This window comes from Schistocerca piceifrons, chromosome X (assembly GCF_021461385.2).
Source record: "Schistocerca piceifrons isolate TAMUIC-IGC-003096 chromosome X, iqSchPice1.1, whole genome shotgun sequence".
NCBI lineage: Eukaryota > Metazoa > Arthropoda > Insecta > Orthoptera > Acrididae > Schistocerca > Schistocerca piceifrons.
In genome coordinates this window covers 444,576,506-444,598,701 of record NC_060149.1, presented here as the reverse complement: position 1 = coordinate 444,598,701, position 22,196 = coordinate 444,576,506, and the positions used below count along the sequence as shown (strand labels likewise).

At 38.7% G+C, this 22,196-nt stretch overlaps 1 protein-coding gene across 1 annotated transcript in view; it reads right to left on the bottom strand.

Moving 5' to 3' along the window:
• Window positions 1–22,196, bottom strand: part of LOC124722409 (Down syndrome cell adhesion molecule-like protein Dscam2) — a 758,217-nt gene that overhangs the window by 306,669 nt on the left and 429,352 nt on the right. The window contains exons 12-13 of the mRNA XM_047247577.1: window positions 11,250–11,543; window positions 10,225–10,524 (exon numbers count right to left, since the gene is read on the bottom strand). Of these exons, the coding sequence (XP_047103533.1) occupies window positions 10,225–10,524; window positions 11,250–11,543 (594 nt within the window). The remainder of the gene's footprint in view (window positions 1–10,224; window positions 10,525–11,249; window positions 11,544–22,196) is intronic.

Below are 22,196 nucleotides of genomic sequence, written 5' to 3'. Positions count from 1 at the left end.
TATGATAGAGAGTGTTACCATTCGTCCAACCATAGGTTGTTCAGACTGGTGATCAGGCATGTGAAATGCAACAGTTTCTTGGGAAAGTGGAAGCAGTAAAGTGTAAAAGAGAAGTACTAGTCCTGCTCCCATATTTCCAGAAAATTGGGTACCATAGGTTTTACTACACATATTCACCAGAAACAGTGATGGTCAGCTGCCACAGAAATGGAAAATAAACAGGGATGACAAATTTTGAATTGAGAAATAACAGATTACTAATCAACAGAACAAAGTGTGACATAGCCATAACATGACTTCATCTTCCAGCCACTATCACAGGAACAACAAGGATATCCTTTTCTCGAACAGTGTTGTATAGGCCAGAGGAACCATTACACATGTTACTTGTACAGAACCTAACCTTCCTTCACAAAACCTTGGATTACAGTCAGTTACACTCTTTAGATGAACTGATACTCTCATAAAATGGAAAAATTTCAGTTGATCAGATGCTGCAACATGCAAAGAAATATGAGAAATGCAAACAAAACACAGTAACCATTTGTGTGTCCACAATGAGTGATATAATGATTCTAGTACTCATTTTTGCAATTTATTTCTGCTTGAAATGCAAAATATTCCATTCAAACAAACTGTTACTTCATGAAATACCCATGGAATCAATACAAACTTGTAATAAGAATTGAGAATAGGAATGTTAAGTGTATTAATAATAGGAAAACAGACTAACAAGACAATGTAAGTTACATAAATAAGTTAACAAAGACTAAGAGCCTTATGATTCAGCTCAAGAAGCAACCAAGGGATTGAGTTTAGTGTAATATTAAACTGTAAATTGAAATTATGTACTAACTAGTTAATTCTTTCTTTAAAAAGTGAAGAATGTTATGCGACAGAATTGAAGAGTGGAATAAATTAAAAATTTTCTTAAGTTCATGCTAGCACAGCCACCAGCAACACCAGGCAGAGGTGGTGACATACCTACACAGCAGAAAGAAACCATTAGAACTGTAAGTTGTCATGAAAACAAGCAGAGGTTGCTACATTGGAACCAACAGCTAGGCACAAGTTAGACATTCAGCACAATGTCCACTGAGGGAGAGAGACAGAGATATATTTGTTAACTCTTGTTACGTTAAGCAACAAGCAATATGTAGGCTGCAAGAACACCAATCAGAGATTTGACAGAGCAGTTTGGAGCCTGTAACAAATGGTTAAGCAGACACTGTGGAACATGGGCTGATAACAACTAGTAAAGAAGTGAGTCTCATTGAGTCACAATGAACAGAGCTTCACATCATATCCTTCTGCCATTCCCCATAAATATTCAGTTCTCCAGTTCTGAATTCAGCTGGTTCTTCAAATTGATGGCATACATACCAAAGCACTCAATTTAATGATTAATTATGATGTAGTGACATCTGTGTATTAGATGGTCCAGCGCATATTGTGAACACACTGCTTGCTCTTGTTGAGATGACATCATCTGAGTAACCACGAAGTGTCACTCATGGGACTTCACATTGGTTGCTTACCACATCACTGATGGGGTGTCAGAGGGTCTTTCACCACAAGTACATCTCATGGTGCTTGTTGCACTAACATCATAGTCACTGTTGTGTGATAGAGCTGTCTGGTGCCTTTATTCCTGATCAACACTGTGGACACCTCCAAGTAGCAAGAGCCTACCTGTCTGGTGGCGCCACTGTCATCCCACTACACTGCTTCCAACAACACAGTACATACTGATGGGATATTGTGGATTATCATTATCTTCTGGAACATGATGAAGGATGTTCTAACCCAGCATGGGACCATACTCTCAAACCATGGCTTTGGCTGCCAGGCTTTGGCTGAATTGCTGGAGCAGCAGCCTTGTTAACCAGAACCACTGAGCTGACAACAGGAGTCAACAGAATTCCTCTGTGTCACTGGCATGAGGTGTAAACCAAGGCTGACAAGGAGACACATAACTGTAAATCTGAATAAATAAATAACTTCCTAATCATGTTTTATCAGCACCAAAATATGCTCTGCAGGTTCCACAATACTTTCCTGACAATATAGAGGTGTCTCCACTCAGCACCCCTGTGACAGCTGTTATGGTATTGTGATCTTTTTGAAATCCATGTCGGGTTTTTGTGAGGAGATTTTTTTTAGTGATAAAGACACTAAGCTGTGCCTGCATCACTGATTCAAAAATTTATTAAATGTAGGAATCTGAGATATTGGTCTGTTGTCTGATGCTCCCTCCTTTGATCCCTCTTTTATATATTGATCTGAGAGGGCTCCTTTTCAATGCATTAGAAAACATACCTTCTTTGATGCTACAATTGGATGAAACATGTAATTGGTTTAACCACAACATTTGAACATATTTTAATTATTGTGCTGAAAAGACCATCCCAAGCACTTAATTGTTTGTTTTTTAGCTGCAGAATTATTTTGCTTACCTCTTGTTCTTTTATTTACTCAAAATCAAAACCCTTGTCTGTTGTGTAGCAGTGTATTTTGATGTTGAGTCGATGTGTGTCAAATTATGGTGGCAGCTGGGGAGATAAAATGTTTATTAAGAATATTACAAATAATTTTATGGTCTTGTATCAGATGACTATTTCTGGGAGTTATTGCTTCACCTTCAGTGTTTGTAAATGATCTATAGTGTTTGTTAATGAGTTTCCAGGATAAATGGCTTACATTTGCTGACTGTGCACTTACTTCACTATGGATTTGTTTCCTAAGATTTTACAGTTCTCATTTTAAACTTTGCTAAGTACTGGTATATTTTTCTTTGAAAATGTGCAACCAGATGATTTTTACAACATACAGAGGTCATGGAAATTTTGTCTAAGGTTGACTAACCTAGCTAGTGTTTTCAATTTAACTCTTTTTTTTTATTTACCCCACTGATTGAGAACTGTTAGGCAGGCCTCTTTCATCCTGGAGTTTGAGCAACCTGTCAACCCTTCCCAGCCTTCCAAAATCTCTCTCTTATACTTCCCTAAAAGAACAAAAAGTTCTGAAAGCTAGGAATATATTTTTTGTGAATTTAATGTGTCTATTAGTAGCTATGAAACTTTTCCTCTTGAAGCTAAGTGCAGGTCAGCCCTGCCGTCTCCTCAAAATGTTACAGAATATAGATTAAAATATCCAACTATTGTAATATACTTGCTTATTTCAACATTAATATTATCTACTACTATGCTATCCATTGTAGGAACTGTATTTATTGAGAATATAGATTAAAATATCCAACTATTGTAATATACTTGCTTATTTCAACATTAATATTATCTAATACTATGCTATCCATTGTAGGAATTGTATTTATTGTAATGTTAATGTAAGTTATATTATACATGTGATAAAATATACAATAGCCGCAGGTATATTAACCTTTGCAGTACCAAGGGGGTGGGGGAGTGTACTTTGTGCCCCCCTTGTGTAAATATTTAATTTAGATTGGCATTTCATATTTAAAATTCTGATAAAAGTATTTACTGTTTTTTATTTTCTATACCAGATTTTATATATATATAAATTTTTCAGCTAAACTTAATACATTAATTTAAGTCTAATGGTGCTCATCATAAAGTCTGCCTCCTTAGTAGTAGACATGAATGACAAACTTATAACATTTTTGCAGTGTAGGCCCTCTGGGCATTAAATTTGTCTGTTTGAGTACCAACAATAATTCATTTTTCTTTGGTTTCTGATTGTTTCTTGTTACCTCTTATTCAGTGATGTTTTGTCCAGTATTAGAGACAACTGTGTTTGAAAATGTACAATCGCTCTCTTATGGAGAGGGAAGTATTAGACATTTTACAACAATCTACAGCTTCCAAAATTGAATTTGGTGACAGTGATGAGGTGGTGAGTGAAACTGAAGTGTGGGAGAGAAGGAAATGTGCTTTATTTAAGAAGAGTTCCTTTCTTGTGCTAGATCAGTTTAGTAGTCATTTGAAAAATTTTTTGAAAGAGGAATTTAGACAGGGAAATATAGAGCTTGCTGTTATTCTAGGAGAACTTGCTTCACAATTTCAGCCTCCTGGAGTCTCAATAAATGAAAAATGAGAAAAGAAAAATAAGAAAGGAATGCAACAAATGGATGATGTATGAAGCCCAACATGAATTCATCCCGAAGGGTGCTTTAAAATGACCTACAATCAAACAAGTGTGTCAGTGGATAAAATAGTCATGGTCTAGAGTGGGAGAAGACATTATTGTTAAATCTTTCAAGAAGTGCAGCACAAGTAACGCTTTTGATGGCAGTAAAGACCATGTTATATATAGAGAGGATAACAATGATGATGAAGAGGAAAAAGAAAAATAAGAAGAAAAAGGTTCAGATGATATTCAGGGATTTTAGAGGTCGGTTCAGTTTTATAAACTAAAATTGTTTTTAGTGTGGCAAAGTGTTATTTAAAAAAAATTGTTTAAAAATTTAGGTGCATCCTGTAGTTGTAGCGTCTTACAGTCCATAGACTACTGTGGTTCAGGGCACAATATTAGACCTTTATTGATTTGACCAATCATTTGTAGAGGAATCACAACCTAACTCTTGTGGGAACATTACAAGCTGATGGAAAGCATATACCTCAAGAACTCTCCCTCTTAAGAACTGAAAGATATCTCAAGAAGAGAATGATATTTCAATAAATTTGTTTTCAGTGATTCTAGTACTGGAAATAACCCAGTCACAATTTTTTCTTATATCCCCTGCGAAAACTCCCAAAAAAGGCTTCTGTTGCTATCAACTCAATGTTACAAAGCTGCAACTGGTTAACCTACTGACACTAATAAGAAAAAGTTATAAATCTGTATTACAATGAGATAAAGGCAGCATTGACACAATTGATCAAATGGTGAGGAGATTTTTAACTAAGAGGGCTACAAGAAGGTGGCCACTATATATTTTCTATATTCTTGGGGACATAGCAGCATCAAATGGTTATGCATTGTTTCTGATCAACTTCCCAGAGTGGAATAAGACAAAATATAATAAGCGACAGCTTTTTCTCCAAGAATTGGCACTCCGTCTCACAAAATCATACAGTGAAGAAAGGGCTATGAATATTTGAGGATTCCAGAAACGTGTGGTTTCAGCCATGGGGGGCATTCTCAGTAAGGAATATCAAGCACAAGTTCACTGCAAAGGAAACTGAAGAAGGAAGGGGAAGATGTCATCATTTGCATTGTTGAAAGACAGTCAAAAGCAGTGAAGTACAACAAAGTGAACAAAACAACAATGATCTGTAACAACTGTAAGAGATACAAATGCAGTAACTACAGCAAGAAAACTGTTATATGTTCAAAACAAGAAGACATTTCCAAAGAAAGAGACAAATAAGTGATCCCAGAAAATATGTAATGGAAACAGCTGAAATTAGCCTAAAATATCTGTAATATTTTTGAATTATAATGAATTGTTCTTGAATAACTCTGTAATGACTTTTACTACCAATGTAGAGAGCTACTGCTCAAGGAAATAAGACTGAAAAACTTAAATGATGACAAAAGTGAAAAATAATAAATATGTTTTTGTAGAGACTGCTAAAGGAAATTTACAGTTTCTGGACCTTTATCACACATCAGTAACTCTTTATACAATACTTTGTTAATAAAGCTCAATAAAAATTAAAGAAATTTGAATTATAGAAATTCTGTGGTAGACACAAAGTATCCCTGCACCATTTGTACTCTGCATTATGAACAATACATTGGTATTGTAAGGGCTAACAACATTTTCAGTCTTCAGATTACCACAAAAATAAATAATTTATTTTTACAGCATCTTGTGCTGTAGTTAACTATATGTTACACAGTTGTTTAAATAAGACAAGCAGATTAACAGTAAGAGAAATGCAGTTATGTGTGTGTGTGTGTGTGTGTGTGTGTGTGTGTGTATGTCTGTGCATCAACTCACTTATACTTTTAATTCTAAAGGATTGGTGCAAAATCTGCAAACAAATAGAAGCTGTGCTATGATTTTAAAAAACACACTACTATTTGCTTTGATAAAGTGAAGGATGATTATTTTGTAGTTAGGCAAAAATAGGTCAACAGTGGCAAACAAGCTGCTGCTAAGCAAAGAAGGAATCATCACTGCCATATTTACTAAAAGGTAATTCATAAACAGTGCTAGTAATTCAACTACTTGGCATAGATACTTGTCTTTTTGCAATAACATAAGATCAGATGTTCCAAGACAAACTTTCTGAAAGCAGTCTAATTTCTGTAATGCAAGTACTATGACAATATACTTATTTAGCAGATATAAAGTTAATAACAGTCATTTTCTGAGTTAGCACCAACTTTCACAGTCCTATACACTACCTTTGGCACCTCGTGAAGTATGTTCCCTTTATACACTCCTGGAAATGGAAAAAAGAACACATTGACACCGGTGTGTCAGACCCACCATACTTGCTCCGGACACTGTGAGAGGGCTGTACAAGCAATGATCACACGCACGGCACAGCGGACACACCAGGAACCGCGGTGTTGGCCGTCGAATGGCGCTAGCTGCGCAGCATTTCTGCACCGCCGTCGTCAGTGTCAGCCAGTTTGCCGTGGCATACGGAGCTCCATCGCAGTCTTTAACACTGGTAGCATGCCGCGACAGCGTGGACGTGAACCATATGTGCAGTTGACGGACTTTGAGTGAGGGCGTATAGTGGGCATGCGGGAGGCCGGGTGGATGTACCGCCGAATTGCTCAACACGTGGGGCGTGAGGTCTCCACAGTACATCGATGTTGTCGCCAGTGGTCGGCGGAAGGTGCACGTGCCCGTTGACCTGGGACCGGACCGCAGCGATGCACGGATGCACGCCAAGACCGTAGGATCCTATGCAGTGCCGTAGGGGACCACACCGCCACTTCCCAGCAAATTAGGGACACTGTTGCTCCTGGGGTATCGGCGAGGACCATTCGCAACCGTCTCCATGAAGCTGGGCTACGGTGCCGCACACCGTTAGGCCGTCTTCCGCTCACGCCCCAACATCGTGCAGCCTGCCTCCAGTGTTGTCGCGACAGGCGTGAATGGAGGGACGAATGGAGACGTGTCGTCTTCAGCTATGAGAGTCGCTTCTGCCTTGGTGCCAATGATGGTCGTATGCGTGTTTGGCGCCGTGCAGGTGAGCGCCACAATCAGGACTGCATACGACCGAGGCACACAGGGCCAACACCCGGCATCATGGTGTGGGGAGCGATCTCCTACACTGGCCGTACACCACTGGTGATCATCGAGGGGACACTGAATAGTGCACGGTACATCCAAACCATCATCGAACCCATCGTTCTACCATTCCTAGACCAGCAAGGGAACTTGCTGTTCCAACAGGACAATGCACGTCCGCATGTATCCCGTGCCACCCAACGTGCTCTAGAAGGTGTAAGTCAACTACCCTGGCCAGCAAGATCTCCGGATCTGCCCCCAATGAGCATGTTTGGGACTGGATGAAGCGTCGTCTCATGCGGTCTGCACGTCCAGCACGAACGCTGGTCCAACTGAGGCGCCAGGTGGAAATGGCATGGCAAGCCGTTCCACGGGACTACATCCAGCATCTCTACGATCGTCTCCATGGGAGAATAGCAGCCTGCATTGCTGCGAAAGGTGGATATACACTGTACTAGTGTCGACATTGTGCATGCTCTGTTGCCTGTGTCTATGTGCCTGTGGTTCTGTCAGTGTGATCATGTGATGTATCTGACCCCAGGAATGTGTCAATAAAGTTTCCCCTTCCTGGGACAATGAATTCACAGTGTTCTTATTTCAATTTCCAGGAGTGTATTTCAGTATATTAATTCTCTTTGGTCGGGTAAAATGGAAGGATAGGAAGCTTATATGAAATTTCATCTTAATGAAAATGGATACAACAACTCAAAGGATGGTAGAAAATACAAAGGAGGTGAAAAAAGGGAAAAAGAAAACCACTGTACTAATGGTACAGTGTAATGCAATGGTACTGTCAGGGCTGATCTTTATGCCTAGTTATTTACTAAGTCTACACACCAACTGCTTCAAATTAATTTGCTTTATTATGTTTATGTGACTAAGCAGCTGGTGCTACATTTCAAGTTAGTGACTTTTTCAAATATCATTTGGTTGATAGAAAGTATGAGCATATAAAATACAATGATATTCAAGATGTAGGTTACCATGCAAGTAAATATAATTTTCTATACCACACAGAATATTGAACACTTAGCACTAGCTCAACATAGAACCATCATCAGATATTAAAGTATTTTGTGATTCATTAAAGCATTTCACATTTAAATGAATGTGGCTATAAAAATTTTACAGGAATGTCCTGATCTTGTGGTAGTTAACATACATCATTTCACTCCCACATTTCATAGACTACCAAAAACAACAGTTTCAAACATCATGTGGGTCTTGTATCTTTCCCAGTTAGTGATAGTTATTTCAACAAAGGTCTAAGATGAAAAAATGAAATGATCATATGGCATTATTGACTGGGAGACCCCATCTGGGGTTGTTCGGCTACGTAATGCAAGTCTTTTTATTTGACGACACTTCAGAGACTACCGCATGAATAATGATGAAATGATGATGAGGACAAACAACACTCAGTCCATGAGTGGATGAAATCTATGACCCAGCTGGGAATCAAACCTGGGCCCCCTGCATGGCTTCAGCTGCAGAGGCAGACAATGTCTGAGATAACATCCCTGCTACTGAGAGATTGTCATATATAGTTGACAAATAATTTACTAATGTCAAGTGGGGCAAAAAAAAAATTCTTATCTTGTACAAATCAAAGGCATATTTCCTATGAAAAAGAAAAAATCTGTCTGAAGTGTCAGTAATGTAAACTTGAATTTGTTTATGTAAACAGCATACCTGGAGTCAGGGTTAGAGATGAAAACTACAGTATTACTGATAAGTTAATAAAATATCATTTCTTGGTTAATGAATTTTTGAAAAGTAACCTTTTTCCAAACAAACAAGAATAATACAAATTCAGATCTTTTTGTTATTTTATTCATGACAACTTTATAGACATTCCATATAAACTACTTTTATGTTTTTATGGTAGACAACAATATATACTGAAAAAGTATTTAAAAGAGGGTCAGAGCAATCTCATCCCTATGAAAGGCTATATGTGAAAGAGTATTTTTCTTTTTCTGCTAACTACAACATTTCCAAAGAGAACGCTTTGCTTCAGTGGAATTCATATTTATTTCAGACAATATTTCAAATGGAAAGGCCAATATTGCTAATATGTAAATACTCAAAATGAAATTAACTATTTGAAAATTTCATTAATATACTTTAGAACTTAGTGTTGCTGTGCTGTTCATTAAACAAATAAATCTTGTAACTTATATAAAAAATATTCTTTGAAGTAGTCATGTACATTGTACCAATATATTTATTAGTTATTTCTAGGAACATAACCACTGTCTTGTGCAGGTAATGTAAAGAAGTTGTTGGCCTCGTATTGTGAGGTTTCAACAACTGAGGCATTAATATCTTGAAGGCTGAAAGGTAAAACAGTAGTAATAAATAAAACCACACAAGAAATAGTATTGAATAATCAGTAGAAAGCAACACGAATAAGTGAAGGACATGAACCAACTACACATGCTGATAAGCTTTAGGTTACCTGCGTGGCTTGAAGAAGTAGGAGCTTTTTGTCAACCGCATGTCATCCAAGGCGGTGATAATCAAGTAACGCACAGCTATCTCATTCCTCGACTGCGAAAGCAACACAAGAAGGGTGAAAAGACAGTTCAGCATGCAAGCTTTGTCTAGGTTGGGATAGGGGTGAACATGGCCTGCAGGGATCCATTGCTTCTATGCCTTTTCAGTACATTTGCCCAGCACCACTTTGCAAGTTTAAATTGAAGAACAAATAAATTATGCACTTTGAACATAAACAAAAATGTCTGAAAACAGATGATCATGAATGACTAATCACTGTAACTTATTTCTTTCATTTAACTGGCATGATTTGGGCCTCAACAGTTTAAGAACTTAGTTCGCATTACATTTCTTTCTGTGAAATTAAGAAATATAGTAATAAGTCTGGCAATATCATGAAACAATCTCCCATAAAAGTGAGAATATGAATACATGAAAGAAGGAACCAAATTAAGAAATAAAAATGACATAAAGTGTTAAGTGGGCAAGGCAATGTTTAGCACTATGTGCACGTAGCAGGATCCCTCCATTTCATTGCTAGTTACCCGTGACCAGAAGCTGCGCCGTGTAGGTTGTGACTCGGGCTGGATTTCTCACTTCACATGTGTAGTTGCCGCTATGTCTAGAGCTAACGCTACTGATCGCCAGGACACTAGAGTAATCTTCGTAATCTCGGATCGTGAGGTCAGGGTCATCATGCAGGCCTGGGGTTGGCGGGAGAGGATGGGCATCCTTGAGCCACTCGAATGTTAGTGGTGGGTCGCCTCGCTTCACACTGCAGGTCACCCGTACTCTTTCACCAGTAGATAACTCTCCAAATGAGAATGGAGTAATAGCTGGTGGCACTGAAACACATATATACACACACACTCAAGCCAAACACAAATCTACTGACCTCAAAGGGACCCAGTGAAGAAACAGGCCAGTAAATTCTCAATTTTTACAGCTTCTCCAGGTTGAATTCATTCAAAGAATGCTAAATTTGTTTGTACTGCCTATAGCATGTATGAATATGATTATTATTACTAAAATGTACCTATCACATAAGAATGTGGGATTTTCGTCATACAGAATGAAATATAAGATTCTAAACCCCTCAAGACTTAAGTCAACATGTAAATTAAAATCTCATATCATGAATAAGTGCAGTATACCATGATTTTTAGAGCAATATTGTTCTGATTTCCACCATGTCCACCTCCGAAGAAACTGAGCACTACAGAATTATATATATTTCTTTTCCTCCTCCTCTCTCTGTGACTGTTCCACTATTGCCTGATAATATTTTGCATTTTCTGGTTTTAATACAAACTATAATGTGTCAAATGAATAGTAACTTACTTCCTTCAAATTTATTCTTGCTTATGGCTGTAGTAATCTGTCATTTCTACAGATACAATTCTGTACTATATATCAGCAGACATTAGGCAGCCTAAGAACCTTTACTCCAGTACAAACAAATTTCTATTTAACACATAGAAACAGATTTAAACACATCTAGGCAGACAATTACTGGCCAGTTTAATCATGGAACTTTGAGGCTGCCTTCAGGTGATACATACAATCATACCATTAACAGACAGAGGGGCCGAATGAGAAGCACGGGCAGCAGGGTTGCTGGCCACACAGGTGTAGTTCCCATCATGTGATTGATCAAGTTCTGCAATACTCAGCACACTAGTGAACTGGTCCAGATGGCGCACAAGTACACCCTTGATGGCAGAATTGTGCCCTATTTCACTGTCATCCTTCAGCCACTGTATTTGCAGAGGAGCATCCCCCTTGCTCACGACACACTGAACACCTACCCGCTCTCCCAGGTGGACATCTGAGCGGAAGCTGAAGGGAGTGATCTTTGGTGGGACTGAAAAAAAGACAAATATTTTCAAATATAGTTGTCTGATAAGAATTGTCAGTCTTTCTGTTACCTTTTATTTCTGACATGTTGAAATTTGAATTTAATCCACGAATGAAGTGTAAGGAAACAGTATCATTCGCATGATTTTGCAAAGTTTTTGAGCCTTGATGCTTTGTCCTTTTTACATTTTCACCATCTAATTCAGTTACACTAGCACTGCGAATCAGATATATAGTTTTGGAGTAAAATTCATTTTCATCAGTGATAAAAAATCAGGTAAATGTGTAATAATCATCAAATATATAAACTGAAAAGAAAATACTTCCTTATATTAAAGTAAGTTGATGTTATTTGCTTGTATTTGGATCTGTCTCAATTTTTTATACAAAATCTGAATAGTGAAATAGGCATAGCCACAAAACATTAGTCATTGTTTTTAATTATCACTACTGGTTAAATATCATTGTGTATGACAGCGGGAGTCAATTGAAGTGAAAGCCTGATTGAAAATTTGGTATTATTGTCAGCAAAGTGCTGTCCCTCACATGGTGGATATACAAAGAAAATTATTCACCTATGGAATAAATAAGTTGAAAAGTGGCAGCATCATCATAGTACTGCAATCTCTACAATAATTTCATCGTTTTCCTGTAATCCTGTCAGGTGTACTGATTTACTAATAAAGATAATCGTGCTTATATTTGGTAAGCTCACAAGGTGCAGTGCAGAAGGACACATCCCCCAGTGCTAGGTCACAGCTTCACATACAAATCATCCAATTTTTACAGCAAGCTCTCCAGTGTATCTCTTGATAATGGCTCTGCACTACATGGTTCCCTTCTGGGCTGTAATATGGACATTGTTGCTACCTACTAACAACATTTGGCTAGTGCATGGATTTGCCTGCTGTCAAATGCAGAATTGTCTTTACTCACTGCTCAACCAACTATTGTGTTTTCAGTGAATGAACTGATTGCATATAGGTGCACCAAGAATGTGGTTTATATTCAAGTGTTTCCCACGTGAACCTACAAACCGTGTTCTCCTGCACTGACATCTGAGTTACTCAACAAACATTCAGAATACTGCATTGACTATGAGGTATCTACTACCTAACAGATCAAAACGAAAATTTCTGTTCCGACACTGACAATGTTGAGTGTTTATGGAAAAGGTTCAAGGCAATCGTAAAATGCGTTTTAGACAGATACGTGCCGAGTAAAACTGTGAGGGATGGGAGAAACCCACCGTGGTTCAAAAACAAAGTTAGGAAACTACTGCGAAAGCAAAGAGAGCTTTACTGCAAGTTTAAATGCAGCCAAAACCTCTCAGACAAACAGAAGCTAAATGATGTCAAAGTTAGTGTAAGGAGGGCTATGCGTGAAGCGTTCAGTGAATTCGAAGGTAAAATTCTATGTACCGACTTGACAGAAAATCCTAGGCAGTTCTGGTCTTACGTTAAATCAGTAAGTGGCTCGAAACAGCATATCCAGACACTCCGGGATGATGATGGCATTGAGACAGAGTATGACACGCGTAAAGCTGAAATACTAAACACATTTTTCCAAAGCTGTTTCACAGAGGAAGACCGCACTGCAGTTCCTTCTCTAAATCCTCGCACAAACGAAAAAATGGCTGACATCGAAATAAGTGTCCAAGGAATAGAAAAGCAACTGGAATCACTCAACAGAGGAAAGTCCACTGGACCTGATGGGATACCAATTCGATTCTACACAGAGTACACGAAAGAACTTGCCCCCCTTCTAACAGCCATGTACCGCAAGTCTCTAGAGGAGCGGAAGGTTCCAAATGATTGGAAAAGAGCACAGGTAGTCCTAGTCTTCAAGAAGGGTCGTCAAGCAGATACGCAAAACCATAGACCTGTATCTCTGACATAGATCTATTGTAGAATTTTAGAACATGTTTTTTGCTCGAGTATCATGTCGTTTTTGGAAACCCACAGTCTACTCTGTAGGAATCAACATGGATTCCGGAAACAGTGATCATGTGAAACCCAACTTGCTTTATTTGTTCATGAGACCCAGAAAATATTAGATACAGGCTCCCAAGTAGATGCTATTTTCCTTGACTTCCGGAAGGCATTCGATACAGTTCCGCACTGTCGCCTGATAAACAAAGTAAGAGCCTATGGAATATCAGACCAGCTGTGTGGCTGGATTGCAGAATTTTTAGCAAACAGAACACAGCATGTTGTTATCAATGGAGAGACGTCTACAGACGTTAAAGTAATCTCTGGCATGCCACAGGGGAGTGTTATGGGACCATTACTTTTCACAATATATATAAATGACCTAGTAGATAGTGTCAGAAGGTCCATGCAGCTTTTCACGGATGATGCTGAAGTATACAGAGAAGTTGCAGCATTAGAAAATTGTAGCGAAATGCAGGAAGATCTGCAGCGGATAGGCACTTGGTGCAGGGAGTGGCAACTGACCCTTAACATAGATAAATGTAATGTATTGCGAATACATAGAAAGAAGGATCCTTTACTGTATGATTACATGATAGCGGAACAAACACTGGTAGTAGTTACTTCTGTAAAATATCTGGGAGTATGCATGCGGAACGATTTGAAGTAGAATGATCTTATAAAATTAATTGTTGGTAAGGCGGGTACCAGGTTGAGATTCATTGGGAGAGTCCTTAGAAAATGTAGTCCATCAACAAAGGAGGTGGCTTACAAAACACTCGTTCAACCTATACTTGAGTATTGCTCATCAGTTTGGGATCCGTACCAGATCGGGTTGATGGAAGAGATAGAGAAGATCCAAAGAAGAGCAGCGCATTTCGTCACGGGGTTATTTGGTAACCATGATAGTGTTACGGAGATGTTTAGCAAACTCAAGTGGCAGACTCTGCAAGAGAGGCGCTCTGCATCCCAGTGTAGCTTGCTCGCCAGGTTTCGAGAGGGTGCGCTTCTGGATGAGGTATCGAATATACTGCTTCCCCCTACTTATACCTACTGAGGAGATCACGAATGTAAAATTAGAGAGATTCGAGCATGCACGGAGGCTTTCAGACAGTCGTTCTTCCTGCGAACCATACGCGACTGGAACAGAAAAGGGAGGTATTGACAGAGGCACGTAAAGTGCCCTCCACCACACACTGCTGGGTGGCTTGCGGAGTATAAATGTAGATGTAGATGTAGAAACTGTCAATAAATTGTGCTTAATACTTCTTGTGCTGTTGAAGAAGCAAAATTACAACAATTTTCTCTACAAATATATTCCTTTGTGTCTTAATTTTCTTCACAGTGTTGCATGATCATAATATTGAGAAAAATGTTGTACACTGCAGTATACCAGTTTCTTTATATAATACATTATTTAATATTTTTATGGAGTGAATTTTATAGCCTTGTAAAAATGTCTGGAATATCAGAAGTGTTAGTTACATACTTTCTTCCATTGTCATGATGTACATCACAATATTCTTTGACTGATACTGGGATACTTGCAAAGAGCTACCTTTTTTCCTCAGCTGTAGCTGAAATCATATGGCACCAATTTGAAGTAGCTGTAAATGGTTAAAATTAATTAAATTAACAAATGCTGAAATTCTTTTTGAAATAGAATTTGAATCTCACAAGAAGAACATTATTTGCATTATGATTATTTTGACATTGCAGAACTTGCAGGAAATGACCTCAGCGAAATATGAGAGTTTAAATATATTAGGTTCTCATTGTATCCCACAGGTTTGCACAGTGACACAGGAACACAATTATAAAGCAGAAATTTTTCTTTTACATGTGTAGTTACCTGGCATATACATTATTCATCAAAAATGAACCACCATACAGTTGTCACTAAAATTTACACTTCAGATACATAGCAACCTATTTTAAATTGACAAGGAGGAACTTCAAAAGTTTTATATACAATAAGACAATGGACACAGCCACAATCCATCAAAAATGTTCAAAAGCAGCTTTCAAAGTGTGCACATTCATTTGACAATATCCCTGCTCTACTCAACATGATTAAAACTACACAAGAACTAGGACCAAGCAGTTATTCACTCTTAAATTTCCAGGGGTAGATGTGGACTTGGACCACAATTTATTGGTTCTAAACTGTGGATCAAAACTGAAGAAATTTCAAAAAGGTAGGAAATTAAGAAGATGGGACCTGATAAACTGAAAGAACCAGATAATGTTGAGAGTTTCAGAGCGAGCATTAGGGAACAATTGACAAGAAGAGAGGAAAGGAAAATGGGTTGCTCTGAGAGATGAAATAGTGAAGGCAACAGAGGATCAAACAGGTAAAAAGATAAGTTGTAGTAGAAATCCTAGGGTAACACAGGATATATTACATTTAATTGATAAAAGGAGAAAATATAAAAATACAGTAAATGAAACAAGTGAAAGGGAATACAAATGTCAGAAAAATGAGATTGACAGGAAGTGCAGAATGGCTAAACATGAATGATTAGAGGACAAATGTATGGATTTAGAGGCATATATCCCTAGAGGAAAGGTAGATATGGCCTACAGGAAAACTAAATAGGTCTCTGGGGAAAAGAAAAGCATCTGCATTAATATCAAGGGCTCAGATGGAAAACCAGTACTAAGCAAAGAAGGGAAAGGTGGTAGGAGTAAATAGAGGCTCCGTACAAGGGAGATGCACTTGAAGGCAGTATAATAGATATGGAAGAGGACATAGATGAAGACGAGATGGGAGATATGATACTGTGAGACAAATCTGAAACAGCTTTGAAACACCTAAGCCGAAACAGGGCTCTGGGAGTAGACAATATTCTGTTAGAACTACTGATAGCCTTGGGAGAGCCAGCCATAATTAAACTCTTCCATCTCATGAGCATTATGTAGAAGACAGGTGAAACACCCTCAGGCTTCAAAAAGAATGTAATTATTCCAATCCCAAAGAAAGCACATGCTGATAGGTAGTTAAATAAGTCATGGTTGCAAAATATCAACATTAATTGCTTACAGATGAATCGAAAAACTGATGAAGCTGACCTCAGGGAAGATCAGTTGGCATTCCAGAGAAATGTAAAACATGCACTGCAATGCTGATTCTATGACTTCTCATAGAAAATAGGTTAAGGAAAGGCAAACATACATTTATAGCATTTGTAGACTTGGAGAAAGCTTCTAACAATGTTAACTGGAATACTCTCTTTAAAATTCTGAGGGTGGCAGGGGTAAAATACGGTGAGCAAAATGCTTTTTACAATTTGTACAAAAACTAGATGGCAGTTATGAGTTGAGGATCATGAACAGAAAGTAGTGGTTGAGAAGGGAGTGAGTGTAGTGTATCCTCAATGTTATTCAATCTGTACACTGAGCAAGCAGTAAAGGAAACATAAGAAAAATTTGGTGTAGAAATTAAAGTCCAGGGAGAAGAAATAAAAACTTTGAGGTTTGTCAATGACATTGTAATTCTTTCTGAGACAGCAAAGGACTTGGAAGGACAGTTTAACACAATGGACAGGGACTTGAAAGGAGGATATAAGATGAACATCAACAAAAGCAGAACAAGGATGATGGAATGTAGTCAAATTAAATCAAGTGATGCTGAGGGATTTAGATTAGGAAATGAGACACTTAAAGTAGTAGATGAGTTTTATTATTTGTGCAGCAAAATAACTGATGATGATCAAAGTAGAGGGGATATAAAATGCAGACTAACAATGGCAAGAAATGTATTTCTGAAGATGTGAGATTTGTTAACATCAAGTATAGATTTAAGAGTCAGGAAATCTTTTCTGAAAGTATTTATATGGTGTGTAGCCATGTATGGAAGTGAAACATGGACAATAAACAGTTTAGACAAGAAGAGAATAGAAGCTTTTGAAATGTGGTGTGACAGAAGAATGCTGAAGATTAGATGGGTTGATCACATAACTAATGAGGAGGCACTGAATAGAATTTGGGAGCAAAGAAACTTGTGGCACAACCTCACTAGGAGAAGGGATCAGTTGGTAGGACATATTCTGATGCATCAAGGGATCACTAATTTAGTACTGGAGGCAAATGTGTGGGAAAAGGGGGGGGGGGGGTTAAAAATCATGTAGGGAGACCAAGAGATGAATACAGTAAACAGATTCAGGAAGATGTCGGTTGCAGTAGTTACTCAGAGATGAAGAGGCTTGCACAGGGTAGAGTAGCATGGAGAGCTGCATCAAATCAGTCTTCAGACTGAAGACCACAACAACTACATGTGTTAAGTGGTCATCAAGCAGTTTTGTCACATTTCAAGATAATGTAGTGCTGAAAGGTTTTGCTGGATACTGTCACCTGATCGATGGGTGAATATTACCTGCCAGCACATCTATTTTCTTTTACCTATGACCAGTGATAAAATCATATACTTGGGGTCCCATTTCCTCAATATAAGAATGTCGTCTACAGCCTGAATTGTGTCCTGACAGTATGAGAGATCCATTTCATTAGGTTTTTGAATTATTTCCTAATTTAATCTACATTTATCAATATGTTATGTAACTCATAAAATCACATAATCTCTTCACAAGTTTTAGGTATTCAGCACCAGTGTTCTAATGGCTGTGATATTTTCTTTGCCCTGTGAAGTACTGTTAGCAGAAGTGTTTAATTTTTGACAGTGACTCCTGTAAAACACAGTGAAAAGATGGTATCAGATGGTATGTTGTTGATACTTTTACAGAACTTTAAAGCAAGTGGAATATTACATGACACAGTCATTTCATGCAATGGAGAGGCAAGGGTATTATCACAGACTTGATGTCAGCTGAAAAGATGTGTGCAGCATGTGTAGTGAATTATGATGATATGAAGTTAACTAGACCTCTAAGTAATTACATGTCTGCATGTTTGTTAACATTGAGTTATGATTAATTGTATTAAGGTGTTGTATGCAAATTTTGTGTGATTAAGCTTTAACTTGTCAAGTAGTACTTCTGATATCCCCTTCATTAAGTATGTTCCCTTTCTTGATTATTCTTTATATCTGAAGTCTACTGTAGCACAGAAAAATAGTTTGTAATAGGCATTTCACTCTACTTAAAGTATTCATTCACTCATACCACATGCATGAAGATTTTCCTTCAAGCTGGGATTGACAGAAAGCAATGCCTGAATGGATGACTAATTAATTGAATGAGTATAGACTTAATAGCCAGATGTATTAATTCATGTCTGAATGTCCAGATAGACTGAAGGGTTAGAATTGTACCAAACCTTCAATATACAGCAATAATGTGCCCTAAATTTGGAATAGTAATGTTCACTGTTCTAAAGTAGCTACAGTTCTAAAGCAGCTAACAGGGCACCACATCATGTTATTCTAGTGCAATGTGAGAGTAAGATACTACTTCAGAGCACTTGGACCAGAAGCTGCTGTAACAGTAAAAACCTCATGGGTGCTCTGCTGGTGTTATACTTGACATAACAATAACATTGCTATGACCTGACTGTTAATGAGTGAACAAGGCAGTTACCTGACGTGGAAGGTCAATAGCTGTTCCATATTTGGTTTGTTCTCTGGAGTATGTCCTGTGCTTTGTCCAAGGTTCACATGCAGGGGTGTCCCTGATCACCATATATTTTGCATGACCATCTATTGTTAAATAAACTGTGTGCAATGTCAGATGATTGCAGAACAGGGACTGAACATTTATATATAACCCAGAAGCAGAACATGATAGCTTTGTAGGAATGACCTCCAGAGATGAATTTTTATCCTCTACCACCAATGAAAAATGAATGGCTTGAGGAAGAAACAGCTATAGCTTCTGAGCAAAACAGAAAAAAATTATAAATACAATAATGAACATGAAAGATAGCAATGACTAGCTGCAATACTAGATCACAATAACCAGACAAGCTACAGTCATTAACAGAACAGAATAAAATCTTTCTATTCTATTCTATTCTGTTAATGACAGCAGACAATTTAATTACTATCAAACAGCTGAAGAATTCTGGATAAAAGAGAAATAATACATGTTTCTGTAAACACATTTGATTACAAAATGATGACACTGAAAGCAATACACTATTCTGACATTTAAGTGTTGCACTTATTTAACTTTTGTCTTTGAGGTATAATCCATATCCATCATGGTTGTTAGACCTTTCCTAGAAGTTACTTTCATCTATTAATTGTTGAAATGAGATAAAGAAGTTTATTTTATTATTATTATTTCAACCCATGTCCACTTGCCAGCACAGGGTATCGATAGTGAGATAGAGACACACATACACTCTGTAATATGTGATTTACCCTATCACATGAATGATACATGAGTCTACACACACTGAGGACAGAGATCAGATTAACTAGTCAGTGATGCTACTACACTATCCTTCATTCCAGAAGGATTAGTGTTGCTACAGAGCAGAGTCCCTGCAGAACAACAAGCTGCACATGTCCCCCCCCCCCCCCCCCCCCCCAGAGTGCGCAGCATGTAGGGTGCCGAGCCTAAAGTGAGGTAATACTGCACATATGGTAGTCCTGGCAGTGGTCTGGTCAACAATGTGGTCAGCCAAAGCTGGATGTTGTTGTGGCACCTGTGGTTGCTGTATTGTCAAGCAAGGGCTTGATGGTTGTGTCAGTGATATCATCTGGTGAGGTTGAGTCAGCTTTCAGTGGTGTCAAGATGGAAGTGGTGTGGTGTTGTCCAAAAATAGAGAGTGTGTCATTGAGTCAGAGTAGCAAGGTGATTTTTCAACCTCAGGAGAAAGCCTAACATGATGAAACAGAGGAGGCAGTGGAGAGTTGTCAGACAGTGATGCACTCACTAAGATGCAGCCCTGGTAGGATGAGATGGAGACTGACTAGGAGTGGTGTCCTTCCAAATCAATTGTGACACTCCATGGGGGTTCAGCCCATGGAGGTTCCTCACTTTTCTCTGCACCAGCCTCAGTGTGATCATGAAGTACAGCCAATTAATGGAAACAATTAATGGAATGGGCTTGTATTGGGAGGGGGTGAGCACCAGTTGAACAGTGTCATCCCATAACTGTACTGGCACATGTCCAAATCCTTATGGACAAAGATGCATGTGATGGAGAGCATCTGAGGCAGGGGTGTGTTTAATAGTGAGATGTACTGACTGAAATTGCATACTAGTGTAGGCAGATCCGAAGCTGAGACAGTTGGTGAAGTCTCAAAATGTTCAACTGGCAGGTGCATGGGTTCACCATAGGTGAGCTTGGCTAATGACACATTTAGGTTCTTCTTGAACACCATACGGATGCCTAGTAAAACAGATAGGAGAGTGTCACTACATTCTCTGACATAGCACATGAGTGTGGCTTTCAGTGTGTGATGTCAGCATTCCCCTAAATCATTACTTTCAGGGTGGCAGGTAGTGGTGTGGAAATGCTGAACACCACACATGCAGCACAACTCATTGAAGAGGCTTGCTTTGAACTGCCACCCTTGGTCAGTGGTGATAACAGTGGGGCAACCAATGTGGGCTATCCAAGTATCTATGAAGGCACAGGCCATATATTCAATTGTAATATTACTAATGGGCATGGCCACCACCCATCTTGCAATTTGGTCAGTGACAGACAGTATGTAGCAGGACCCTTGAAATTCAGGTAGGGATCATACCAAGTCCAAATGCTTATGTAAAAAGACGGAATGTTGAACTTGCCTGGAGGGCTGGTAGTGTGGCATCCAATCTTGGCTTGTTGGCATGATATGCACACCTCGGCCCATAGTTTACAGTACTGTTTGATCCTGGGCCAAATGAAGCATTCAGTCATAAGTTTGACAGTTATACATACACCAGGGTGTGCCAGGCTATGTAACATGTCAAACACCATGTATAAGAAATCACATGAGACCAGAGGGGTGTCCTACCATTAGAAATGTTGTAGAGAAGATAATCATCAGTACCATGCAGTTTTTGACACACAGTGGTAAGACTAGAAGTTGAGTCCAAGATAAGAGTCTGCAGTTGTGTATCTATGAGTTGGGCTTGTGAAAAGGTTATTGACAATTAATGACAGTCTAGACAGATAATCTGCAACTGGCCTATCGGTACTGTTCACATGGCAGAAGTCATTGCTGAATTGAGAAATAAAGGGTAAATGTCTTAACCTCCGTGACGAGCAGTTGTAGGGTGAAATGGCAACTGACTCTGCCAACAGACAGTGACCAGAGAATAAAGTTATATGCTGACCACTTCTTCTGAGACTCTGAAACTTTTTTATAGAAGAACGGGAGGGGTGGAGATCTCCATCAATTCGTTGGTGGAGAACAGCTCTAATGGCAGTGTTACTTGCCTTGGACGTAATAATGGGGTAGGCATGAGAATATGGTACTGTGAGAGTGACAACTTGTTGAAAGCACTGTCTCAAATCACTGAAAACAAGCTGCATGTGGGTGTCCATGGGACTGTTTGTTTGCAGATTTGTCTTTGCTAGTGAGGACTTGAATTAGTGGAAGCTGAAATGCAGCAGGATACAGGAGGCACCTGTAATAGAGATTTACCAACCTCAAGAAGCTACAGAGTTATTGGTATGTTGGAGGAGGCAGCAGTGAACTAACAAGAGCAGTGCAATCATCAGTTGGCTTGTAACCGTCTGCACTGAGGGGGCACCTGCGAAAGTCACAGTTGGTTTGTGCAGTTTTCACTTCTCTTCAATAACAATTACCTCCCACCCAGTCCAAAACCTCG